The sequence below is a fragment of the Pempheris klunzingeri genome, chromosome 2 (genome assembly GCF_042242105.1).
Source record: "Pempheris klunzingeri isolate RE-2024b chromosome 2, fPemKlu1.hap1, whole genome shotgun sequence".
Lineage (NCBI taxonomy): Eukaryota > Metazoa > Chordata > Actinopteri > Acropomatiformes > Pempheridae > Pempheris > Pempheris klunzingeri.
The window spans coordinates 2,796,121-2,814,427 of NC_092013.1; the positions used below are offsets into that span (position 1 = coordinate 2,796,121).

An 18,307-nucleotide genomic window follows, 5' to 3' on the forward strand; every position below is an offset into this window, starting at 1 on the left:
CACATCGACCCGTTTACTGCTCCAGGAGACAGTCACTGACAGAGAACTCCATATCCCAGAATCCCCTCGTCCTCTCCTCAACGTACCAGGGTATGTTGACTAGCTAGAAGAAGTACTTCTGTCTTGTCCCCGCTTGCTAACTCAGTTAGCTAATTTAGATGGAGTGACTGTGACAAGCCAGTCGCGGAGCTCGACGATCAAATGCGGGCAGCTCCGGAAATGAAAGGTAATGATTTCTAAAGTGCCAGGAGAGCTTTTTGTGAAAGCAGCTAGCGTTAGATGTAACTTACTGTTGGCTGTCTGCTAAAGCTAGCTAGCACAAAGTAGCCGTTAAAGTTGTCCAAGAGTCCACCAGAGCCCGAAGGCTGAGAAAGAAGGCACGAGGAGGACTTAGATGAAGGGAGAGGGTGCAGACACGGAGGAGAAATGTTTTATTCACTCTGTAGTCTTTTACTGGGTTTTCCACTCCAGACTCACAGCGACCAAACAGCGTTTAAATCAGACCGTAAAATCTCAACGGCCTGTTAATGACCTTTGATCCCATAAGCTGTCTCCCTCTCTGTCTGTCTGTCTGTCTGTCTGTCTGTCTATCTCTCTCTCTGTCTGTCTGTCTGTCTGTCTGTCTGTCTGTCTGTCTGTCTCTCTCTCTCTCTCTCTCTCTGTCTGTCTGTCTGTCTGTCTGTCTGTCTCTCTGTCTCTCTCTCTCCCTCCCTCCCTCCGTCTCTCTCTGTCTGTCTGTCTGTCTGTCTGTCTGTCTGTCTGTCTCTCTCTCTCCCTCCCTCCCTCCGTCTCTCTCTGTCTGTCTCTCTGTCTGTCTGTCTATCTCTCTCTCTCCCTCCCTCCCTCCGTCTCTCTGTTTCTTTGTCTGTCTCTCTGTCCCTCTATCTGTCTGTCTCCTTTCTATATCTCTCTCTCTGTGTCTCCTCTGTCTGTCCATCTGTCTCTCTCTCTCTCCCTCTCTCTGTCTGTCTCTCTCTCTTTCTCTTTCTCATCTCTCTGTCTTTCTCTCTCTTTCTCTGTCTCCCCTGTCTCTCTCTCTCTGTCTGTCTTCCTCCTGTGTGTGTGTATCTGTCTGTCTCTCTCCTGTCTCCTCTGTCTGTCTGTCTCTCTCCTGTATCTCTCTCTCTGTCTGTCTGTCTCTCTCCTGTATCTCTCTCTCTATCTGTCTGTCTTTCTCCTGTATCTCTCTTGTCTGTCTCTCTCCTGTCCTTTTCTTTCTCTGTCTCCTCTCTCTCTCTCTCTCTGTCTCTCTCTCTCTCTGCCTGTCTGTCTGTCCTGACAGGTGTGTGTCCCTGCCTGAAGTAGCAGTGATGGATGGAGACACCCAGAGGCCGGCCGTGGCCTGGGACAGTGGTTACCTGGCTCCGGTGGACCGCCTCCGCAGCGAGCGGGCGGAGAGCCCCACACCGGGTCTGGTGGAGGGAACCGAACCAGGTCTGTCCCCCCGTGGTGCTTATTTCACAGACTGTAGGTCAGTCTGGACGCAAAGGGTCGGAAAACGTTTCCCTTTTCCTGCTCGGTAACTTTGGGAATGTTGGCGTTTTATTAATGACATCATTCGTGGGAGATGCACTAAAAAAAAAAAAAAAAGCACTGCAAGGTCTCATGGCGTGTTTTGGCTAAAAATACGCCCATTTAACTTAATTGAATTGTGACCACGCTCGGCATTCAGCAGCTCACTGCCCATCACATGTAATTTACAGTCCATTAAATAGAAATTCAGTAAAAGTACTGTCTGCTATCACATGCTCAGCCCACAGCCTGCACTGTCTGAGCTTAAGAGCTTTTCTTAGTACTGGACTAAATGTATTTTATATTTTGTTATGAGCAGAGAGCAGCCGGAAATAAAGCACACAGTTCTTAACAGCTTCTGCTAGTTTTGGCCGGCTTGCTGTTACGGATGTGTAGCTCGATCGAGCACGCTAATTAACAGTCAATTAATCTACTTCCATTGATTATTTGTTGTAAAATACCTCATTTATGAATTAGTCGGTCACTTTAAACACCTCCATGTGTCCAGTATTTTCCCCATTAGTTCCACCTTTAAATATACTCCCAGAATTTTACAACCCTCGTCCGGACATCTTTAGGGCTGGATAAGTGGAAGAATGAAGTGATTGAATAAATTTGATTTCATTTAAGTGTCCTGCCGTCTTGTGGCTCAGCCCCCATGTTATCGTATAACAAAACATCAAAAATGTTTACACTACACGCGCTTTGCATTTACAGTACACTAGTGGCCCTCATACAAAGGAAGAGCTTCCAGGTGGGCTGGTCCTGCATCAGTCTACAGATACGCACAGATCCAGTGTTGTGAATCCTGAGTAATAACTCTTCTGCAAGCTGTCACTGATACATTCATTAAACTTATAACAGAAAATCTTTTATATACATAATTGCACAGTGACGTAAACATGCTTAAAGCACAACAGTAATACTTTCCTGTAACTTCCTTCACGGGTGAGAAGACTTCCTGCTGACCGGCTGTTTCCAAGCAACACAAATACCAGAATGGCTTGTTCTGACCTTATTAATAAGCCATTATTAAATTAAGTCGGCAGCATTACAACTGTGCAGACTTATTTCAGGGACTCATACTGAGCTGTGTGTGTGTTGTGTGTGTGTGTGTTGTGTGTGTGTGAGAGAGAGAGAGAGTGTGAGAGCGCATGAGTGTGCACATCCTGATTGCGCAAAGAAATGGTGAACATATGACCACAATAATGTGTCTTTCATTCCACTTTGCCGACTGTTTGACTTCACTTTTGTCTGGTAAAGAGCACCTGAACGCACCATTCTGTGGTAAATATGAATTTGCTCTGAATTAATTGCCTGGTTGAATAAAAATGTAATTACTTTTGGGGTGTATGAGACTAAACTGTACTAATGATAAGAACCTCTCTAACTTGACTGGACAAGAAAAACCTTTTGAACAATACCGACAATATAAGAAGGCAACATTAGCGCACTGTTCCCCAGGAAGTGTGAGGATCATCCATCCCCTGTGTGTGATGCTGTCACGGTGAAAGTATGTTGGCAGGAGCACACGTGTCACATCCAGCTCGAACAAGTCCTGCTCTGACAGGAGAGATTATTTCACTTTTAGTGGGTTTGCTGTACTTAGTCTGGAGATAAATACGACATTTTTGTAGCATTATCTCGCTGACTCACTATCAGACGTGTCCTATTCTTCTCCTACTTTCTCTTTGTTTGAATTAAGATGTGACCAGAGTTTGTTAATGTCTCTCACTGGGTGTCTGTTCTGCAAAGCGGTAGCTTAAAGTAGGACAACGCTTGTTTTTTTTTTTTTGGCACCAATAAAATATTTATTAATAGACCAAATAAAACATCTGTTCCTGAGGCCTAGTCTGGACTCTTTGGCCAGCTTCCCATAGAAAAGCTCAGGATTGTGGTTGTGCTCTGCTCTCCAGAGGTGGGAAAGTTAACTAGACGCACATTTGTCAAACCAGCCACCTAGTCTGCGTCCTTGAAGTATTTTTTCCTGAAAATCTGAAAATTATTATTTGAAACCGAGTATAATTCAAAGACGGACACAAATCATGTCTTACTTTACTTCTGACACGGTGCTGGAGGGGGCTAGGTCAGCTGATGCTAAACAGATGCTCCAACAGGGCTTTACTGTTGCAGGCTCACTTATTCATTCCTTACGTATCCATGCATTACACTGACAAACATTTATCCCTATGTCAACGCAGGGGCCGGTCAGAAGAGCGCCATGTTCGTCCACGCTCAGTCTTTCGAGGATCTGACCGCCGAGGCCGAGGAAGAGAGAGGCAGCGAGGCTGAGCTGGACAAGTCAGAAGAGTGTGCAGAGGAGCTGAAGGCGCTGGTGGGAGAGAAAATCATAGAGGAGCAACGCATCAACGACGTTTCATCAGAGAGCAGGACGAAGGAGGAGGACGTGTCCAGTGAGGCTTGGAGGAGCCACAGGAAACACGTGTTTGTGCTGAGCGAGGCCGGAAAGCCGATCTACACCCGCTACGGCACGGAGGAGGCTCTGTCCAGCACCATGGGGGTGATGATGGCGCTCGTGTCCTTCGTTGAGGCCGACAAGAACATCATTCGCTCCATCCACTCAGGTCAGAATGTGCTGTGGCTCTAGGATGTGGTTGATGAGTACAAATAAATGGGTCAAGAGTGCATTTTATGGAACGTGTCTCCATGTCAACTGTGTAAACATTTTGTGTGTCAGATGGCTGTAAAGTGGTTTTCCTCGCCAAGAGCCCTCTGGTCCTGGTGGGTGTGTCTCGAACCTGTCAGTCAGACAAGGAGCTGCTGCGGGAGCTGCAGTACATCTACTACCAGATCGTCAGCCTGCTCACCCTCACCCAGCTCAACCACATCTTCCAGCACAAGCAGAATTACGACCTGCGCCGCCTGCTGGCTGGCTCCGAGTATCTCACCGACAACCTGCTGCAGCGGCTGGACCGGGACCCCGGTCTGCTGCTCAGCGCCGTCACCTGCCTGCCCCTGGCCAGCTCGGCCAGGGACGTGGTCTCATCGAGCCTGCAGGCCGCCAAAGCCAAAAGCCTGGTATTCTCCATCCTGCTGGCGGGGGACCGCTTAGTCTCTCTGGTGAGGAAGAAGGACCAGTTCCTGCACCACATAGACTTGCACCTGGTCTTCAACCTCGTCGGCTCCTCCTCGTCCTTTCGAGAAGGCGAAGGCTGGACGCCGATCTGTCTGCCAAAGTTTAACACTGCAGGATTTTTCCATGCTCACATTTCTTACCTGGCGCCTGCGTCCGAGCTCTGCCTCATCCTGGTCTCCACCGACCGGGAGGACTTTTTTAACATGTCCGACTGCAAGCAACGGTTCCTGGAGAGGTTGAGCAAGCGTAGTGCCTACCAGGCACTGAATGAGGCGCTGAAATGTCCCAGCTATTCTGTGGAGCAGGTCGGCATCCCGGAGCTCAGGCACTTCCTGTACAAATCAAAGAGCTCAGGGCTGTACACCAGGTGGGCAGGACGGCTTTTCAGAGTTTATGGTTTTTGCATTAAAAAAACATGCCTAAAACCTCACAGGCCATATCATTTTTTAAATTCTTGTAGTCACTTTTGTGCTTGACAAGCTGCTCTCATGCGTTTTCCTGCAGCCCAGAGTTTCCTGTAGTGTACCAGTCTGATGAAGAGCAGGAGAGGCTGATGGAAATGTACCAGGACCTTCACAGCCGCTTGCACCATCCAACCAGACCCCTCCGCTCCTTCTACCGCTGTAGTGAAACAGAAAACCTGATGGCTTGGGTAAGCCTGGCACTGTGAGATGAGATGCTTGTAGGCTTTTGCAGTATTTTACAACACACTCTTCAGTTTCAGTTTCACACAACATGAAATCAGGAAACACATGATGCACTAAAGCCGTTTTCTCATATGAAGTTTGCACGATGTCTCGATAATCAGGTCCAGAGGTGCCCTTTCACATGTGTGGCACATAACAGGAGCCTGGGTAGAGTGTGCAGGAGGCAGGACGTGACGCCAAACGTTCATTAAATTACTGTTAAATTATGTTTAGAGCTCATCAAAGATGATGGATGGTGACTGTTGTTGCCTTGACATCGATACTATGTGTGTTTGGACGTATCCACTGTATCAAAGAGTGTCTTACTTCTGCTTTTGTGCCTCTCACATGATAGAGACGTCATCACCACGCCCACTTGCTTGCTGACACAATGACCTGCTCAGTTCACGCATGGGCTTGATTGGACATCAGACTTAATACCACAGAGCTGGCAGGGTGAAGTCCGTGTAATGTCCAGTCCAAGTGATTCGGACATTTGCGTTCTTGCATCATCATCACTGAACTGTTGCAATAAAGGTTGTTGTCAGTAAAAGTAGCTTCCTCTCGTCCACTCTGTCTGCAGTTAGAGAGTTATTTTCTTAAGATTAACTGATTAACACAGTCAACTTTGAATTAAGAGTTTTACTTAAGAGCCAAATCAAAATAGTGTAATGCTCCTTTAAACGGTTATCTTGTGCTGCGTTCCCTCTCTCAGGTGACAAGCGGCTTCGAGCTCTACCTCTGCTTCAGCCCGCTGGGGACCAAGGCGTTGGCCGTCTCTGCTGTCACCAAATTGCTGAAGTGGATCAGGAAGGAGGAGGACCGCCTCTTCATCCTGAGTCCGCTCACATACTGAGTTCCCCCCACCCCACCTCACCCCACTCCCCCATCCCCACCCCGCCACCGACTGGCTGACTCACCTGAAACGATGAGGTGTCGCCGCGAACGCCGCCGCCGCCGCGCCTGGTGCTAAGAACAGCTGTGGATGAAGCAGTGGTCAGTTCAGGGTTCTTGAATGATTTTTTTTTTTTTTCTCTTCCTTGCTTCTGGGTCCTCTGGTCTAACTAACAGGTTTGTGATGAAGTAGATGCAATCAAAGGTAAGTCAGAGCTGCGTTTTAACTGGCTTCATTTTTATGACTTTAAAACTGGACGACGACAACAGACAGGAGCGGCTTCAGCATCATCGCAGACAGGAACAACCTGCGGAGGTGTTTGTATGCTGGTCGAGTTGTGTCACTGATGATTGTTTTACTGTAACCGATCTATTGTGCCTCTGAGAGTATGTCTGTTTTTTTTTTTTTAAATGCCATCAGCTCAGTTCTTAATAATCAAAAATAACATTTGAATTAAAAAAAAAATGTTTTTTCCTGCTGAACTGAATGTGTTCTCTCAAAACAACCACATTCCTGCTGTGTTTTCTCTTCACATGACGACCAATAACTGTACAAAAAATCGCCATCTTACCTTTTTATGCACTTTCTTTATGCAGAGAATCACTCCAAGCACACAGAAACGTGTCCATGAGCCTGTAGCCTGTTTACTGCTGTCACTGTCAACATATAATGTTAATGTAAAGGAATCTAAATGCAGGTCCAGTCATCTTCCAGTCACTTGTGTTTGGTTTACCAAAACAGGCACTTTAATTAAAAACATTCGATGTGTTTTGTGTCTGATCATAAAGGTCTGCTGTATTTCACGTTTGTCTTGCTTGGCTCCACTAATCATGCCTTAACTAACGGTCACTTTGCAGAGCCAATATACTGAAAGGTTGTAACAGTGCAGAGTTACAGCTATTATTATGATGTAAATAAATAAATCGGGCTCCCTGTGTCTGTAACCTGTGTGGTTTCCTTTTATTTAAGGTCATAGATGAGCAGTTTTAACAACCTGACTTTGACCCTCACCACAATAATAGAAGCACTGTTATTTATTTACTGTTCTCTCATTTATACAGCCTATCCAGTAGTAGATAAGAGTGTGTGTGTGTGTGTGTGTGTGTGTGTGTTACTGGCAGGTGTTTCTATTATTCCCTCCACTGTATTTGTATTAATGAAGTTCTATCATGGAGCACAAGCTCTTAATGATGTGTTTGTGGACCTGGTGTTTTCCAGAGGACCAGCATGAGCCAAGCAGCCCCGTGGACCAGTGGACCTGCCGGTGTGTTGCCTAAACACTGAGGCTCCTCTTACAGCCTGATGACCACAGGCCACTGACTGATGCTGCTGTAGTTCGGGTGGTGGTGGTGGTGGTGGTGGTGGTGGGCGGGGCAGAGGGTGGAGTTTGATCAGTTTGCAGAAAGAGAACCTGAGGACCGAGAAACTGAAACTTGCATCATGTAAGAGCCCTGGAAGGTGTGTGTGGCTCCATTGGTCGCTGCTGTGTGTGTGTGTGTGTGTGTGTGTGTGTGTGTGTGTGTGTGCGTTTGTATTTCTATCCTGGTGGGGACCATCACCTGACATTTCACTCACCAAATGGGGACCAATTTTTCTTGTGGGGACCGACCCCCGGTCCCCACAGGCACGAGCATTGCAATCAATAGAAAACGACCTCCTGATATGCCTGGTGAGGTTTATTTTGAAAAATAATTTTGGTCCCCACAGACTTGATTTTCAAGACTTTGTGTGTTCCCCAGTGGTGGTCAAGGGTATTGCGGTGTGTGTATTTGGATGGTGGGGTCCGTTTTCCTGACAGTGTGTGTAAGTGTGTATGTTATATGAGGTTAGTGTTTTATGAATATTATCACTTTCTGAGCACTTTGATGTCATCAGACTTGCATGTTATTGAATGACAGAACCTAAAATCAGGAAAGGGACCCGGTTCATCATTAAATTCCTTTCAAAGCCTTTTTATTCTTTGAAAGAAGTGACGTCATTGTTAATGGCCTGAAGTAAATACATATTTAAATGACAAATAAACAAATAAACAAACAAATAAATTAATAAATTAATTAATTGTTGGACCAGTACAGTACTGGTACAGTACATCATTCATTGATTTCAGAATCAATGAATGATTACCAGATATTTTGGATGGAATATTGATTACTATTACAGAGTACACAATGTACCATAAACCTTAAAGGGAGGTGTTTAATCACAATGAAATGAGCTCATTAAGAGAGAATGACATTTACATTAATATTGATTTTAAGCTGAGGTGAAAACTAAGTGACAGTGTGCTGTACAAACTGAAGCTACAGTAGCCCAGTATGAAACTAAGATGAGGCCCACAGTTAGCCTGTGTCCTGATGAGTGTCCAAACTGAGACCAGGCCCGCAGTTAGCCTGTGTCCTGATGAGTGTCCAAACTGAGACCGGACCCACAGTTAGCCTGTGTCCTGATATTTGTCAAGACTGAGACCAGGCCCACAGTTAGCCTGTGTCCTGATGAGTGTCCAAACTGAGACCAGGCCCACAGTTAGCCTGTGTCCTGATGAGTGTCCAAACTGAGACCAGGCCCACAGTTAGCCTGTGTCCTGATGAGTGTCCAAACTGAGACCAGGCCCACAGTTAGCCTGTGTCCTGATAAGTGCCCAAACTGAGACCAGGCCCACAGTTAGCCACCAGGCCCACAGTTAGCCTGTGTCCTGATGAGTGTCCAAACTGAGACCAGGCCCACAGTTAGCCTGTGTCCTGATGAGTGTCCAAACTGAGACCAGGCCCACAGTTAGCCTGTGTCCTGATAAGTGCCAAAACTGAGACCAGGCCCACAGTTAGCCACCAGGCCCACAGTTAGCCTGTGTCCTGATGAGTGTCCAAACTGAGACCAGGCCCACAGTTAGCCTGTGTCCTGATGAGTGTCCAAACTGAGACCAAGCCCACAGTTAGCCTGCGTCCTGATGAGTGTCCAAACTGAGACCGGGCCCACAGTTAGCCTGCGTCCTGATGAGTGTCCAAACTGAGGCCGGGCCCACAGTTAGCCTGCGTCCTGATAAGTGTCCAAACTGAGACCAGGCCCACAGTTAGCCTGCGTCCTGATGAGTGTCCAAACTGAGACCAGGCCCACAGTTAGCCTGCGTCCTGATGAGTGTCCAAACTGAGACCAGGCCCACAGTTAGCCTGCGTCCTGATGAGTGTCCAAACTGAGACCAGGCCCACAGTTAGCCTGTGTCCTGATGAGTGTCCAAACTGAGACCAGGCCCACAGTTAGCCACCAGGCCCACAGTTAGCCTGTGTCCTGATGAGTGTCCAAACTGAGACCGGGCCCGCAGTTAGCCTGCGTCCTGATGAGTGTCCAAACTGAGACCGGGCCCACAGTTAGCCTGCGTCCTGATGAGTGTCCAAACTGAGACCGGGCCCACAGTTAGCCTGCGTCCTGATGAGTGTCCAAACTGAGACCGGGCCCACAGTTAGCCTGCGTCCTGATGAGTGTCCAAACTGAGACCGGGCCCACAGTTAGCCTGCGTCCTGATGAGTGTCCGAACTGAGACCGGGCCCACAGTTAGCCTGCGTCCTGATGAGTGTCCAAACTGAGACCGGGCCCACAGTTAGCCTGCGTCCTGAGGAGTGTCCAAACTGAGACCAAGCCCACAGTTAGCCTGCGTCCTGATAAGTGTCCAAACTGAGACCGGGCCCACAGTTAGCCTGCGTCCTGATGAGTGTCCGAACTGAGACCGGGCCCACAGTTAGCCTGCGTCCTGATGAGTGTCCAAACTGAGACCGGGCCCACAGTTAGCCTGCGTCCTGATGAGTGTCCAAACTGAGACCGGGCCCACAGTTAGCCTGCGTCCTGATGAGTGTCCAAACTGAGACCGGGCCCACAGTTAGCCTGCGTCCTGATGAGTGTCCAAACTGAGACCAAGCCCACAGTTAGTCTGCGTCCTGATAAGTGTCCAAACTGAGACCAGGCCCACAGTTAGCCTGTGTCCTGATATTTGTCCAAACTGAGACCAGGCCCACAGTTAGCCTGTGTCCTGATATTTGTCCAAACTGAGACCAGGCCCACAGTTAGCCTGTGTCCTGATGAGTGTCCAAACTGAGACCAAGCCCACAGTTAGCCTGTGTCCTGATAAGTGTCCAAACTGAGACCAGGCCCACAGTTAGCCTGTGTCCTGATGAGTGTCCAAACTGAGACCAGGCCCACAGTTAGCCTGTGTCCTGATATTTGTCCAAACTGAGACCAAGCCCACAGTTAGCTTGCGTCCTGATAAGTGTCCAAACTGAGACCAGGCCCACAGTTAGTCTGCGTCCTGATAAGTGTCCAAACTGAGACCAAGCCCACAGTTAGCCTGCGTCCTGATAAGTGTCCAAACTGAGACCAGGCCCACAGTTAGCCTGTGTCCTGATGAGTGTCCAAACTGAGACCAGGCCCACAGTTAGCCTGCGTCCTGATGAGTGTCCAAACTGAGACCAAGCCCACAGTTAGCCTGTGTCCTGATATTTGTCCAAACTGAGACCAAGCCCACAGTTAGCCTGCGTCCTGATAAGTGTCCAAACTGAGACCAGGCCCACAGTTAGCCTGCGTCCTGATAAGTGTCCAAACTGAGACCAGACCCACAGTTAGCCTGTGTCCTGATGAGTGTCCAAACTGAGACCGGGCCCACAGTTAGCCTGTGTCCTGATGAGTGTCCAAACTGAGACCGGGCCCACAGTTAGCCTGTGTCCTGATGAGTGTCCAAACTGAGACCGGGCCCACAGTTAGCCTGTGTCCTGATATTTGTCCAAACTGAGACCGGGCCCACAGTTAGCCTGTGTCCTGATGAGTGTCCAAACTGAGACCGGGCCCACAGTTAGCCTGTGTCCTGATGAGTGTCCAAACTGAGACCAGGCCCACAGTTAGCCTGTGTCCTGATATTTGTCAAGACTGAGACCAGGCCCACAGTTAGCCACCAGGCCTACAGTTAGCCACCAGGCCTACAGTTAGCCTGTGTCCTGATAAGTGTCCAAACTGAGACCAGGCCCACAGTTAGCCTGTGTCCTGATATTTGTCCAAACTGAGACCAGGCCCACAGTTAGCCTGTGTCCTGATGAGTGTCCAAACTGAGACCAGACCCACAGTTAGCCTGTGTCCTGATATTTTAGTCTGCATACAGATGGGGTCTATCAAACAGCTGGCCTGTTGGTGGGTCAGACCAACTTGGAGCTGAGCAAGCTCAAAACTGTGGAGATGACAGTGGGCCCCCTCCCTAATGAAAGACTTGTCAATGGCGTCCTGTGTGTTGCATTTGGTGGCTGTTACAATCACGGCATAGCCCTAAACTTCTTATGCTTCAGTAAATTGTTTTAGAAATGTTTCCTTTGTTCAGCTTGTCTTTATATTTCCTGTTTCTGTAGAAGAGAACAGTGGGACACCTGCAGTGTTCACATACTCTGCCAATACTGACTCGACCAGGCCAACTGTTGGCACCATCCTGACATTTATACAGACTGAGAATACAGGTGATGTCGCATTGTTAGTCACATTAGATTATGAAATGTACACTGCTCAAAAAAATAAAGGGAACACCTAAAAAACACAATGTAACTCCAAGTCAATCACACTTCTGTGAAACCAACCTGTCCAGTTAGGAAGCAACACTGATGAATCAATGTCACCTGCTGTTGTGCAAATGGAACAGACAACCCCTATAAAGGAGTGGTTCTGCAGGTGGTGACCACACACCATTTCTCTGTTCTCATCCTTTCTGGCTGATGTTCTGGTCACTTGGCATTTTGTCAGTGCTCTCAGCCCTAGAGGTGGCATGAGGCGGTGTCTACAACCCACAGAAGTTGTTCAGGTAGTGCAGCTCATCCATGATGGCACATCAATGCGAGCTGTGGCAAGAAGGTTTGCTGTGTCTCTCAGCACAGTGTCCAGAGCATGGAGGAGATACCAGGAGACAGGCCAGTACACCAGGAGACGTGGAGGGGGCCGTAGGAACGCAACAACCTAGCAGCAGGACCGCTACCTCCTCCTTTGTGCAAGGAGGAACAGGAGGAGCCCTGCCAGAGTCCTGCAAAATGATCTCCAGCATGTTTCTGCTCAAACTGTCTGAAACAGACTCCATGAGGGTGGGATGAGGGCCCGATGTCCACAAGTGGGGCTTGTGCTTACAGCCCAACACCGTGCAGGGCGATTGGCATTTGCCAGAGAACACCAAGATTGGCAGATTCGCCATTGGTGCCCTGTGCTCTTCACGGATGAGAGCAGGTTCACACTGAGCATGTGACAGACGTGACAGAGTCTGGAGACGCTGTGGAGAACGTTCTGCTGCCTGCAACATCCTCCAGCATGACCGGTTTGGCGGTGGGTCAGTAATGGTGTGGGGAGGCATTTCTTTGGAGGGCCCTAACCCCTAACCCTCCATGTGCTAGCCAGAGGTACCCTGACTGCCATTAGGTAGCGGGATGAGATCCTCAGACCCATTGTGAGACCATATGCTGGTGCAGTGGGCCTTTGGTTCCTTCTGATGACAATGCTTGGCCTCATGTGGCTGAAGTGTGTCAGCAGTTCCTGCATGATGAAGGCACTGATGCTATGGACTGGCCTGCCCGTTCCCCAGACCTGAATCCAATCGAGCACATCTGGGACATCGTGTCTCGTCCATCCACCAACGCCACGCTGCACCACAGACTGTCCAGGAGTTGACTGATGCTCAGGAGAACATCCTCCGCCTCATCAGGACCGTGCCCAGGCGTTGTAGGGAGGTCACACAGGCACGTGGAGGCCAAACACACTACTGAGCCTCACTTGGACTTGTCTTGAGGAATTTCCCCTGAAGCTCGATCAGCCTGTAATGTGATTTTCCACTTTTATTTTGAGGATGATTCCAAATCCAGACCTTCATGGGATAATTTTGATTTACATTGATCATTTTTATGTTATTTTGTTCTCAACGCATTCCACTATGTAATGAATAAAGATTTTCAACTGGAATATTTCATTCATTGAGATCTAGGATGTGTTATTGTAGTGTTCCCTTTATTTTTTGAGCAGTGTAGATCTACATGCATAGCATTGGCAGTCAACTTAATACACTTTTATATAGTGTGGATGATAAAAGCTCAACTTCATAATGATCTCTAATTTAGGGCTGTGTCCCAACCCTGCTCTGCTCTGATGTACAGGGCTTCTCCTAGATGCACTGATCTGACTGTGAAACAGCAACAATAAAATGTCCACACTAACTCAAAGTGAGGGAGGGACACACTTTCACTGTGGTCCCCACGCTGCTCATGCCCATCCCCCACCCCGCGGTGGACACACAGGAGAGATGGGACACACAGGAGAGATGGGACACATAGGAGAGATGGGACACACTTCTCCAGACATTTTCGGTCCCCACGTTACCTGCGACGCCGCCGCCCCACCCCCTCCCCCCGCTCACGTCTCACCTGAAGTTCAGGAGCATGCGGACAGCACGGACGGTGGTCGGACGGCAGAGAGACGATGTAATGAAAGCCAAGTAAGTACAGAGAGTTGTTTTATTAATTAACTAGGTTAAATTTAACTTTTAGAGTGTTTGCAGCCGAAAGCTTATTTTTATGCCAGCATGATTCGCTAATGCTAACGCGACCTAGCTTACCACATGCTAACGTGTGCGGACAGTGTTGCTAGCTAACAGTTTTGCTAGTGGACAGTATAGCTAGTGGACAGTGTAGCTAGTGGACAGTATTGCTAGTGGACAGTTTTGCTAGTGGACAGTGTAGCTAGTGGACAGTATTGCTAGTGGACAGTTTTGCTAGTGGACAGTGTAGCTAGTGGACAGTATTGCTAGTGGACAGTTTTGCTAGTGGACAGTATTGCTAGTGGACAGTTTTGCTAGTGGACAGTATTGCTAGTGGACAGTTTTGTTAGTGGACAGTATAGCTAGTGGACAGTATAGCTAGTGGACAGTTTTGTTAGTGGACAGTATAGCTAGTGGACAGTGTAGCTAGTGGACAGTATTGCTAGTGGACAGTTTTGCTAGTGGACAGTATTGCTAGTGGACAGTTTTGCTAGTGGACAGTATTGCTAGTGGACAGTTTTGCTAGTGGACAGTATTGCTAGTGGACAGTTTTGCTAGTGGACAGTATTGCTAGTGGACAGTTTTGTTAGTGGACAGTATTGCTAGTGGACAGTATAGCTAGTGGACAGTTTTGTTAGTGGACAGTATAGCTAGTGGACAGTATTGCTAGTGGACAGTTTTGCTAGTGGACAGTATAGCTAGTGGACAGTATTGCTAGTGGACAGTTTTGCTAGTGGACAGTATTGCTAGTGGACAGTTTTGCTAGTGGACAGTATAGCTAGTGGACAGTATTGCTAGCTAACAGTCATGGCTGGTGTTTCAGCGTCGGTAACACCTGCTGCTAATGTCGAGTAATGTGAGAAGAATCAAACTTTAATGTAACTACAGGTCATGAGGGTTACACACATTAGCTAGAAGCAGCTGAGTTGGAGTTGGATTTTTATTGTAATTAAAATAACGAATTAATCTCTTTGCATTTCTCTTGGTGCATTTAAACGCTTACTGTAACCTGTTGACATGCTGTACACTGGTAACAGAGTAGATATAATGCTTATGGACTGCAGTGATGGTTGCAGTGATGGTAGATGTAATGCTTACAGGCTGCAGTGATAGTTGCAGTGATGGTAGATATAATGCTTACAGGCTGCAGTGATAGTTACAGTGATGGTTGCAGTGATGGTAGATATAATGCTTACAGGCTGCAGTGATAGTTACAGTGATGGTTGCAGTGATAGTAGATATAATGCTTATGGACTGCAGTGATGGTTGCAGTGATGGTAGATATAATGCTTACAGGCTGCAGTGATAGTTACAGTGATGGTTGCAGTGATAGTAGATATAATGCTTATAGACTGCAGTGATAGTTGCAGTGATGATTGCAGTGATAGTAGATACAATGCTTATGGACTGCAGTGATGGTTGCAGTGATAGTTGCAGTGATAGTAGATATAATGCTTATAGACTGCAGTGATGGTTGCAGTGATAGTAGATATAATGCTTATGGACTGCAGTGATGGTTGCAGTGATAGTAGATATAATGCTTATGGACTGCAGTGATGGTTGATATAATGCTTATAGACTGCAGTGATGGTTGCAGTGATAGTAGATATAATGCTTATAGACTGCAGTGATAGTTTCAGTGATAGTAGATATAATGCTTATGGACTGCAGTGATGGTTGATATAATGCCTATGGACTGCAGTGATGGTTGATATAATGCTTATGGACTGCAGTGATAGTTGCAGTGATACTAGTTATAATGCTTATGGACCGCAGTGAGAGAAGCTGCTGCTGCACCCTAATGCTGTGTTACCGGCGCTGGGGGCTAAATGAAGCGGTCAGATGCGCAGTGGTGGAAACTGACTTATTGAGACGTCTACAGGCTGCTGTACTGTAGTTTAGTTACAGTCACACATCTTTCTAAATCCAAGGAAGCACGGCTCCATGTAAACATCTCTGCTCTGCTCAGATGTAACAGTGTTTTGTGTTTAACCTCCTGCAGACGGAGCGCACCATCCACCAGGAAGAGGACACGCTCACATCGTCTGAGGAAGCGACATGGTAAACACTTATCCAAGACCAGGACAGGTGTTAAACACCAAATGCAGGTAATGATGATGAGGTGGACTTTCAAATGTGATACAGTATTCATGCAAACAGAATACAATTGTATTAAATAGAATAGATTTCAGTTTTTTACTCTGATTTTCAGTGCGGTTTTGTACCCAGCCCTCAGGCGGTTTGTGATTTTGGTTTCCAGTGACATTATTGCATCGCTTTGTTTTCAATGAATTACACAATGTACAGTAAAGATTCTGATTTTGAATATTTAGTTCATTGGAATTCAATGTGATTGAAGTGTTCCCTTCCCAGTTTATTGATTCACATATGAAACTTGTAAAATAGTTATAGGTGCAAGTATCAGTGCACTGATTGCAGTGATGCATATAAAAATTGTACCAGTATTATTTACTAGCGTATTAGCAGTGTAGCTTTGATAAATTAGAAAGATTGATGGCAGTGTAGTTTATTCAGGCTTCAGGGTAAATGAGTTGGTCCTTTGGATGTGTTGATGGTGAGTTTAGTGCGTCCTTTTGTATTTTAATATGTCAGCGGTAGCACACACATCTATGATAATACATCTGTCCTGTCTGGTGTACAGCCCACAGCAGCTCCACTGCAGGACAGAGAAACCCCATCACTGCCAGAGCTGCCATCTGAATCATGCACAACTCACCAGAGTTTGGTAAGTGATAAACAAGCAGAGATTTTAGCTTGTCATTGACAAACCTAGCTTCACTGCCATTATGTTACAAATGTGTATAAATCTTTTTTCTTAAATTCAGCATAAGTTGCTTTGTTGACCAGGAAAACTGATGGAAACACATGCACCCCAATATTATTGTAATGAAATAAATATAAAGTCACTACAGTACACCATTATTTAACATATTAAAATGTATTAAGCTACTGTCTCACAGTTGGCTCCTTAATTCACACTCAGTCTCTCTCTCACAAGCTTTTTGTCTCTGTGTGCATCACTTCTTCTCTTACTTTCACGCTTTGATGCAAGCTGACCAGTCAAACAATGAATCAGTTACAAAGGCCTGAGGGAGAGACTAATAACTGCTGATGCAGTTCTTAACGTTGACTATATCCAATGTTGGTTTTTAGTGTTTCCATCCACATACTGTATATTATACACAACAGCACCATATGTTTAACTCTTTCTGACCTGCATGTCCTGGAGAAATGGTAATTCATGTGTCCTCTATGTTTTCCAGCCCTCAGGAAGTTTACTCCAAGAGGGGGAGACCTCATCATCACCACCAGAAGGGTCATCAAGCTTTCTTGCAGCTTCGAGTTTCGTAAGTGCCAAAAAAGCACTTTTAAAATGACAAGCCTCACAAGCAGACTGTTCTTAAACCAGGAGCAAACTGGGAATCATTTGGTGTTGTAGGAAATGAATCCTCTTTGACAAATGCTCAGGAAGTTTTTTTCAGTATGTTACAGTGACTACTTCTTCTAGTACTTATATATATATATATATATGTATATATATTCCCCCGTAGGTAATGAGCCTAGATGCCGACATCGACACCGATGCATGGAGTCTTGAAAGCCCACATGCTGATATTGACGACCCAGATGTCCCGCCCCTACAACGAACTGACAGCATATTTGTAAGTTTGTTTAATGAAAACTAGCAGGGCATTTAACTTTTAAAAGAGAAAATGGTTACAGAGAACAATTCTGTTAATTTTCTATATTTATGTCGCTTCTTGGAAACATCAAGTGTCAGCTTCAGGTTTTAAGGGGGTCTTACAGACTTGTGTTTTTCCGAGGTTCAGTTAGTAGAAGTGCACTGCTAATGCAGAGGGATCAGCACCTCCGCTAAAATTTTGTCTCTCCTCATTCTACAAAAACAGTTAGTGGTTAAGCAACAGGTGAGTGAGCAGTAGGTGTACAGTGTAGGCACCAGTGTGTCAGTTAATAAATGGTGCCGCTTCTGTTTCCTTACTGCTGGAGAGCAGCCCTAGTAAATGTGTAGAATAATGGAGTTACAGTTGTAACATTAATCTTTTCACTTATCTGCATGATGTGTGGAGTTTGCATGTTCTCCCCATGCTTGCGTGGCTTTTCTCCAGGCACTCTGGCTTCCTCCCACAAGCCAAAGACATGCACGTTAGGTTAACTGGTGACTCTAAATTGCCCGTAGGTATGGGTGACTGGTTGTCTGTCTCTATATGTTGGCCTTGTGGTTGGCTGGCCACCAGTCCAGGGTGATTACGCCTCTTTCCTAAAGTCAGCTGGAATTGGCGACACTGATGGATAAGCGGTATAGAGGATGGATGGATATCTGCATGATATTACTGCCTACTTACACTACTCACAAAAAGTTAGGGATATTCGGCTTTCAGGTGAAATTTCAGGATGAACCACCACCAATACATTTCCTGCTTCAGTTAGAACTGGTATTTAAACAGTCCTCCTCATCATGCTGTTCACATTCTGACATCATGAGACCAAGACGACACCTAACAATTGATCAGCAGCACCTCAACACTGGAGGCTTCAAACAGGTC

The 18,307-nt window shown here is 46.6% G+C and overlaps 1 protein-coding gene across 1 annotated transcript; it reads left to right on the top strand.

Annotated features, from left to right (window-relative positions):
* Positions 1 to 94: 94 nt before the first annotated feature.
* mon1a (MON1 secretory trafficking family member A) lies at positions 95 to 7,114 on the top strand. The gene is made up of 6 exons (XM_070844168.1): positions 95 to 226; positions 1,283 to 1,434; positions 3,714 to 4,097; positions 4,211 to 4,976; positions 5,114 to 5,261; positions 6,011 to 7,114. The coding sequence occupies exons 2-6, from the start codon at positions 1,311 to 1,313 to the stop codon at positions 6,149 to 6,151; spliced, it is 1,563 nt and encodes a 520-aa protein (XP_070700269.1). The 5' UTR covers positions 95 to 226; positions 1,283 to 1,310; the 3' UTR covers positions 6,152 to 7,114.
* The last annotated feature ends 11,193 nt before the right edge of the window (positions 7,115 to 18,307 follow it).

Coding starts and splice junctions, on each gene's coding strand:
- mon1a (XM_070844168.1), top strand. CDS start 1,311: ATGGATGGAGACACCCAGAGGCCGGCCGTGGCCTGGGACAGTGGTTAC. Junction 1,435..3,713: donor GGTGGAGGGAACCGAACCAG/GTCTGTCCCCCC, acceptor ATGTCAACGCAG/GGGCCGGTCAGAAGAGCGCC. Junction 4,098..4,210: donor CATTCGCTCCATCCACTCAG/GTCAGAATGTGC, acceptor TTTGTGTGTCAG/ATGGCTGTAAAGTGGTTTTC.